Source organism: Erpetoichthys calabaricus, chromosome 3 (assembly GCF_900747795.2).
Source record: "Erpetoichthys calabaricus chromosome 3, fErpCal1.3, whole genome shotgun sequence".
Taxonomy (NCBI): Eukaryota; Metazoa; Chordata; class Cladistia; order Polypteriformes; family Polypteridae; genus Erpetoichthys; species Erpetoichthys calabaricus.
In genome coordinates, this window is record NC_041396.2 from 20,024,855 (window position 1) to 20,033,301 (window position 8,447).

General features: G+C 39.3%; 1 protein-coding gene across 2 annotated transcripts in view; it reads right to left on the reverse strand.

Annotated features, from left to right (window-relative positions):
- Positions 1–8,447, reverse strand: part of LOC114647663 (bile acid receptor-like) — a 103,809-nt gene that overhangs the window by 47,486 nt on the left and 47,876 nt on the right. For both annotated transcript variants that reach the window (XR_007934376.1, XM_051924442.1), the window contains exons 4-5: positions 6,363–6,503; positions 4,701–4,843 (exon numbers count right to left, since the gene is read on the reverse strand). Coding sequence is in view for 1 of the 2 variants with exons in the window: in XM_051924442.1 (XP_051780402.1) it covers positions 4,701–4,843; positions 6,363–6,503 (284 nt within the window). In the remaining variant the exon portion in view is untranslated. The remainder of the gene's footprint in view (positions 1–4,700; positions 4,844–6,362; positions 6,504–8,447) is intronic.

Genomic DNA, 8,447 nt, shown 5'->3' on the forward strand with positions numbered 1-8,447 from the left:
CAGCTGAAAAAAGAAAAAGAAGAAGGTGCAGTGAGAGTAACAACGCTAAAGCAGCTATGGTATTTGGAATAGTTTGACCATTCTGTGGAACATTATATTGTTACAGGTTAATTACAATCAGATGCCTTAAACTAATAAACAATATGTGGTTAATTTCAGTGTATTTGATAAAGCCGAGTCAGGGATGTAGATCTAAAAAAGAAAGGGAAACCACACTGGAGCAAAAGCACTGCTTTGATGCTGGGTGCCGCCAGTTTACAAAACCGAGCAGAGAACTTGCGTACACCATGGGCTGAGCTAGTGTGAAAATGTGCGTGGCTTTACACCAAGTTTAGGTTTTATACATTGCGATTTGAGCGTGGAAACGGGAGTACGCAACATTTTTGTATGTACGCACCGTTTATACACGAGGCCCCAGGACTGGAGTTGGAGGCCCCTGATCTAGACCTTTATCCAAAACAGTCATGCATGCATCCATCCATTCTCACAACGGGTCAATCCAGAGGCATCTTTGGGATTAGAACATTAGAATAAGCCACTCATACCAACCCAGTCTCATCCATCTCTATTCACCTAACTCAGGGGTCCTCAGTCACAGTCCTGGAGGGCCGCAGTAGCTGCAGGTTTTTGTTCTAACCCTGTTGCTTAATTAGAAAGCAATTCTTTCCAATAATTTAATTTCATGGCTGCTAGTGCTTTAACTCTGCTATGTCAGGTCATTCTCATATCCTGGATTTTTTTCCTCTTTCTAAGGATATCATCCAAATGATTTGAAGGCTAAAATTGATGAGTAATTCTCAGTCCTTCACTTTTTTCTCTTCACTTTCCTTCCAAGTATTTAATTAAACTCAATAGTCCATGATAAATACACACAGGTGGAAATGGTAACAAGCTAAATGGAGAAATGCTCATTCTCTTTTGTCATTTGCATGTTATTGCTAATAAGGAGCAATTAAAAACCAAGAGCACAGCTGTTTAAGACTAAAATAAGCAATAAGGGTTCAAAATCTTAACAAGCGAGACAACTTAAGTGAAGCAGAAGTGTGACTTGAGCATTAAGTACTTCTTTATTAAGCAATTGGGTTGGAGCAAAAACCTGCAGCCACTGTGATTGAGGACCCCCTGACCTAACTCTTGCAAAAAAACTTCAAGTCAAGTTTTGAAGACCCCCAAAGCCCTAAAGTCTACCATTCTCCTTGTTCACTTACCCCATGTGTCTATAGTCAGTCAGTCATTGTCCAACCTGCTATATCCTAACACAGGGTCACAGGGGTCCGCTAGAGCCAATCCCAGCCAACACAGGGCGCAAGGCAGGAACAAACCCCAGGCAGGGCGCCAGCCCACCGCAGTGTGTCTATAGTCCATGCGTCTAAACCTTTCTAATGTTTGTCAGATTTACCCTTAACCAGTTCCCTTCCCCGTGTTCTTATTGAAGAAATATTTTTTAAATAACTACCTGAGTCCACCATATGAAGCCCCTTCATAATGTTGAGCACTTCAATCATGTCATGTCAGATCCTGCTAGATCTCTCCTCTAATGCAGCTTACCATCAGATCCTTCTTGCCTCCCCCTCTGACTTTGGATGTTTTTCCACCACAGGAACTTTTTCCAGGAACCAAGGACTTTGTAGCATTCCCATTAAGCCCTTTGTAGTGTCCAGTTCTTGTTTCGCTCTTACTCCAGGGTATGTACTTTTTTGGTTGGGGTTCTTAAAATTTCTGAATTGTTTTTGCTGTCTCCTCACCCTCTGTCATGCATCAAAATGTTACTATCATCTTCAAATTTCCCAAGTTTACTAACTACACTGGAGTCAACGTCATTGACATAAATCAAAAAAAGTTAACAGTCCAAGGGCATACCGCTGAGGAACTCAACTGATGACTGCATTCTCCTCTTAGCTAAACTCTTTGTCTCCTGCCAGTTAACCAACTTTCCCTACCACAAGCAAATCCTCACACTAGAAGTGTTCCACATCAGGTGCCTTCAGAAGATCCTGGGCATCACTTAGGGGAACAGGATTCAGCACAGTAAAATTCTGGAATGCTGCTCATCAACCCAGCACTGCGGCCATGCTGCTTTGCTGTGTCCTCCACTAGGCCGGGTACATTATCTACATGGATGAGTATTTGCTTCCCTGGATGGTCCTATAATGCTGAAGGATCCCGACCTCAAGGTTGACAGAAGAAACGCTGAACTACTTGAAGCATTCTCTCAAGGCCTGCTCCATTCCACATGTACAGCCTGAGACATTTTGCTGGGGACCGCATGCTTTGAAGACGGACAATAATTGAAGGAGTCCATCATATTGAACAACAATGGACGCATAAACAAGAGTAAAAGAGAATAGTTGAACTTCATTGCTGAGTTAATAAAAGGACAAGTGTCTGTGTGACTGTACAGCTAGGTCCATAAATATTTGGACAGAGACAACTTTTTTCTCATTTTGGTTCTGTACATTACCACAATGAATTTTAAATGAAACAACTCAGATGAAGTTGAAGTGCAGACTTTCAGTTTTAATTCAGTGGGGTGAACAAAACGATTGCATAAAAATGTGTTTCAGGGGCTCAATAGTAATTGGACAAATTAAATAACTGGAAAAATAATTCATTTCTAATACTTGGTTGAAAACCCTTTGCTGGCAATGAAAGCCTGAAGTCTTGAACTCCTGGACATCACCAGATGTTGGGTTTCCTCCTTTTTAATGCTCTGCCAGGCCTTTACTGCAGCGGCTTTCAGTTACTGTTTGTTTGTGGGCCTTTCTGTCTGAAGTTTAGTCTTCAACAAGTGAAATGCCTGCTCAATTGGTTTAAGATCAGGTGACTGACTTGGCCATTCAAGAATCGTCCACTTCTTTGCTTTAATAAACTCCTGGGTTGCTTTGGCTGTATGTTTTGGGCCATTGTCCATCTGTATCATGAATCAATTTGACTGCTGTATTTAGCTGTATTTGAGCAGACAGTATGTCTCTGAACACCTCAGAATTCATTCGGCTGCTTCTATCCTGTGTCACATCATCAATAAACACGAGTGTCCCAGTGCCACTGGCAGCCATGCACGCCCAAGCCATCACACTGCCTCCAGCGTGTTTTACAGATGATGTGCTATGCTTTGGATAATGAGCTGTTCCACGCCTTCTCCATACTTTTTTTCTTGCCATCATTCTGGTAGAGGTTGATCTTGGTTTCATCTGTCCAAAGAATGTTTTTCCAGAACTGTGCTGGCTTTTTTAGATGTTCTTTAGCAAAGTCCAATCTAGCCTTTCTATTCTTGAGGCTTATGACTGGCTTGCACCTTGCAGTGCACCCTCTGTATTTACTTTCATGCAGTCTTCTCTTTAATGGTAGACTTGGATATCGATACGCCGACCCCCTGGAGAGTGTTGTTCACTTGGTTGGCTGTTGTGAAGGGGTTTCTCTTCACCATGTAAATGATTCTGCGATCATCCACCACTGTTGTCTTCCGTGGACGTCCAGGTCTTTTTGCGTTGCTCAGTTCACCAGTGCTTGCTTTCTTTCTCAGGATGTACCAAACTGTAGATTTTGTCACTCGTAATATTGGAGCAATTTCTCAGATGGTTTTTTCTGTTTTCGCAGCTTAAGGATGGCTTCTTTCACCTGCATGGAGAGCTCCTTTGACCGCATGTTGTCTGTTCACAGCAAAATCTTCCACATGCAAGCACCACACCTCAAATCAACTCCAGGCCTTTTATCTGTTTAATTGATAATGACATAACGATGAACTTGATCACACCTGACCATGAAATAGCCTTTGAGTCAATTGTCCAATTACTTTTGAGCCCCTGAAATGAAGGGATTGTGTTCAAAAAATGCTTTAGTTGCCACACATTTTTATGCAATCGTTTTGTTCACCCCACTGAATTAAAGCTGAAAGTCTGCACTTCAACTGCATCTGAGTTGTTTCATTTAAAATTCATTGTGGTAATGTACAGAACCAAAATTAGAAAAAAGTTGTCTCTGTCCAAATATTTATGGACCTAACTGTATATCTGTGTGTTCATCCAGTTGATATGTCTCTATCATTCCAACAGATATTTGTAATAATGAAATACACTCCTTCTTGACCCTACTCAGAATTAAGGAGGCTTTCGAAATTGCATGGTATGGTGAAATGCATTGTATTGTCATTCCAGCAGATGGCGCATTACAAACATTAACACTGCTTTTAGGAATCCCATACCAAATAGCATAACAGCCATTTAGTATGTGATTCGTAAAAGCAGTGTTAATGTTTGTGGTGTGCCATCTGATGGAATGACAAAGAAGTGGCAACGAGATGGACACACAGGCAGACACACATACACGTATCCTTTTATTTAGGTGGATAGATTGAATTACAAAATTAAATCTACAATACAATAAAGTGTGCTGAAAGTTTACTGGTCTCAATACTTTCTGAATCTGCTGTACATGACATGATAAAAAACAGAATGTAACAAATCTTATTTAACCATTTCGACAACTCTGTGATCTCCAGTTGTGTTCATGCTAGCTATTTATAAGTGAAAATTGTTTTAGGGTTTGGTAGACTCCATTAATAAGTCTGTCCATCCATTTTTTGAACTAACTGTTTATATTACAAGAGCCAGAGTTTGAGCCTATCCTCACAGCATTGAGGACAAGGCAGGAATTAATGTGAAGAGCAGAATCGTCCACATTTCAAAGGGAAGTACAGATACCTTTCCAGGTGCTTTTGTTGTAGAGGAGACCTGCTTGTTTTCAAGACCCTCATCCTCCATCTTGATGTTGCAGAGCAAGTCGAAGCCTTGCTTTGCATTCTTGCGGAGCCTTTTAGATTTGCACTGCACCTCCGTGAGGAGACCTGGTGAAGAGAAAATGACCGGTGAGTGAAATCCCCTCATCCTGGTTGCACTGGGTGGATGTGTGCCATAGAAAATTTTGGCAGGTGATGAATTGTACTTTTCATTTTGTATGCAGGCTTGCATGAGCAGGAACCAAATGAAGAGCCTACAGTAGTCAGACAGCAATATAATTATGTCACACAGGCAAATAAGAAAGCAGGTAAAGATATCGAAAATCCGAAGACAATAAATAGAATGAATATAAATAAGCACACACATACACAAATAGTCAAAATGACCAATTCAAAATACTGTACAGCTAGGCACTGAGAAAGCAGGGAGTACAACACAAGGAGAGGACGCCCCAATCCTACTTTTATCACTTTGTCCCACTAGTCAAACGACTCTTAGGGGTGAACACATGAAAGGAGCAAAATGAGCAGAGCCTCAACTTAATAGCTAAGGTTTTTCTAACGTTTCGTCCAGACAGTTATTCTGCTTCTGCTTCATCACACAGTAGTTTATTACCATGACTGTTTATGTCAAGAATTGAGAAGAGTCTAGCTGCTGCAGCGCTCTGGAGCTCCGTCGATTCAGGAGCTCCGTTGAAGAGCCAGTTGGACTGCACATCTGCTGTACGTCACACGGTTTACTCGACAGTCGTCATTATTGGAGTCGAACAACACTCGCAGAGTTCTGATTATGACCATAACGTAACTGGGCATATGATGTAACACAGTGAGGTTCATGGCTGGTGAGGGAGGCGCTGACTCCTTCAGAGTGAGATTTACAAATATATGAACTCCAAAGAGGAGCTTATTCACTATTCAACTGGCAGTGTGCACATTGACTACTGGTTATGTTTCATATCTCATCAGCCATCAAAGCGACCAGACCAAGAAAAGGTGTACTCACCTACCAGGGCCGGACTGGGACGCTTATTCAGGCTGGGAATCCCAAGTCTAACCCCGGCCACACAATATACATCAGTTTTCTTGTACGGGCACAGACTCAAAAAACAACAAACACCATTTTGTCTTGGAATTTTTTATGATTGAGGAGGCCGTAGATTCAGCTTTTACTCATACATTTCACTCTTAAATATTAGTCTCAACACAACCTCTGATAAAGTGTACAACAACACGTCATAAATGTGAACACTTAACTGATTCATGTAGTTCTATAATATTTATATCAAAACAAATGAGTAAAAAGCACTGAACCACAAAAAGCAGATGTCCGTGGACTCCCCAGAGCAGAGATGATGTTAGCAATTTCAACTAAAGCAGTTCATCAATCAGAAGTCACAGAGTCAAGAGCTAATCACTAGGTAGAGCTTGGGATCTGAGAAATAAACCTGATCTTCTCACACATCAAATATGGGGATGACTGGGGCTTATAGATGATTAAGAAAGGACTCACAAGCAGGACGGCAAACACGTAGCGTCAGTAAAGGTGCGCCCTCAAAACCCTGCAAACTCGCATTTCTTCACTTTCTGTTTTGAGATTACATCCTGATCACTGGTAGCAGGTACTCACACTCTGCCAGCATCCCCACAGCCTTGCACTTCTTCAGCCGGCACTCCTGACACTTCCTCCTCATGTACATGTCCATCTCGCAGTTGCCACCACTCTTACACTTGTACACTGCTTTCTTGGTGATACTGCGACGGAAGAAACCTGTCAGGGGACAATAACAGTGCTGACGTGAGTTGGGATGAGAGCAGAGAATGGAGAGGAGAAATGGAGGAGCAGCTCAGTCGGAAGTCTTAACTTTACAATCAAACGTTAGATAGGATAGATAGGAAAGGCACTATACAGTATGATAGATAGATAGATAGATAGATAGATAGATAGATAGATAGATAGATAGATAGATAGATAGATAGATAGATAGATAGATAGATAGATATGAAAGGCACTATATAATAGATAGATAGATATGAAAGGCGCGATAGATAGATAGATAGATAGATAGATAGATAGATAGATAGATAGATAGATAGATAGATAGAAAGATAGATAGATAGATAGATAGATAGATATGAAAGGCACTATATAATAGATAGATAGATATATAAAGGCACTATAGATAGATAGATAGATAGATAGAAAGATATATAGATAGATAGATAGATAGATAGATAGATAGATAGATAGATAGATAGATAGATAGATAGATAGATAGATAGATAGATAGATATGGAAGGCACTATATAATAGATAGATAGATATGAAAGGCGCTAGATAGATAGATAGATAGATAGATAGATAGATAGATAGATAGATAGATAGATAGATAGATAGATAGATAGATAGATAGATAGATATGGAAGGCACTAGATAGATAGATAGATAGATAGATAGATAGATAGACTATATAGATAGATAGATAGAAAGATAGATAGATAGATAGATAGATAGATAGATAGATAGAAAGATAGATATATAGATAGATAGATAGATATGAAAGGCACTATATGATAGATAGATAGATAGATAGATAGATAGATAGATAGATAGATAGATAGATAGATAGATAGATAGATAGATAGATAGATAGATAGATAGATAGATAGATAGATAGATAGAACTTTATTTGTCAACAGGGGAAATTTGACTTTTTACAGATGCTCTTTAAATAAATAAATAAATAAAATAAACAAATATACATACACACTTTGGTCTGAACAAAGAAGAAATGTAAGAATAAAGAAGACCTGGCAATCCTGAGGTATTATTCAGTTGTATTGCTGGATGGATGACTGAGTGTGCCTTAGAGTTTATCGTGACCCGAAGAGCTGCATTTACTTTCATTTACCTTCACACAGGAATTAAAACCTTTAAGTTAATTGCCACCTTTAGTATTGTTGCTATGTATAATAAACCAGCTCTTAGTTTTAGATATAATTAGCTCTGCTACTTGTCTAAGATGGGTTGGAATCTAAATAATCCACATAGACCTCAGCATTAACGTCTGCAGCGCATTATTGAAATATATTCTGTAATGCATGAAGATAATAAATTGCATTGCATTTGACATTCCAGCTAAAGGCACATCACAAACATTTGCAAGACAGTGTAACTGCAGCCCACAATACTTATAATGTCAGTGACATGACACCAACAACATTTTTCTCAAAACAGCCATGGCATGTTGAGACCAACAGAATCTAGTTGTAGACCTCCACTATGTTGAAGAGGTTGTCACTTCGCATTATATGTCAGTGATACATCATCTGTTGGAATGACAAATTTAATGCATCTGTCTCTGTTATGTGCCATTTGGTATGGGATTCAAAATGGCAGTTTTAATTTTTGTGATGCACCACCTGTTGGAATGACAATTACAATGCATATGTATCTGTTATATGTCATTTGATACAGGATTTGTTAAAGCAGTGTCGATGATTGTGATGCAACATCTGTTGGAATGACAAATGAAATGCAAATTTTTCAATTTGTATAGGATTCATAATAGACAGGTAGAACTTTATATGTCCCCAGTAGGAAATTTTGATTTTCAGAGAAGCTCTTGAAATAAATGAATTCATAAATAAGTATTTAAATATACAGTATAAGTAAGTAAATGAATAAATAAATAACTGAACAAATAAGAAAACT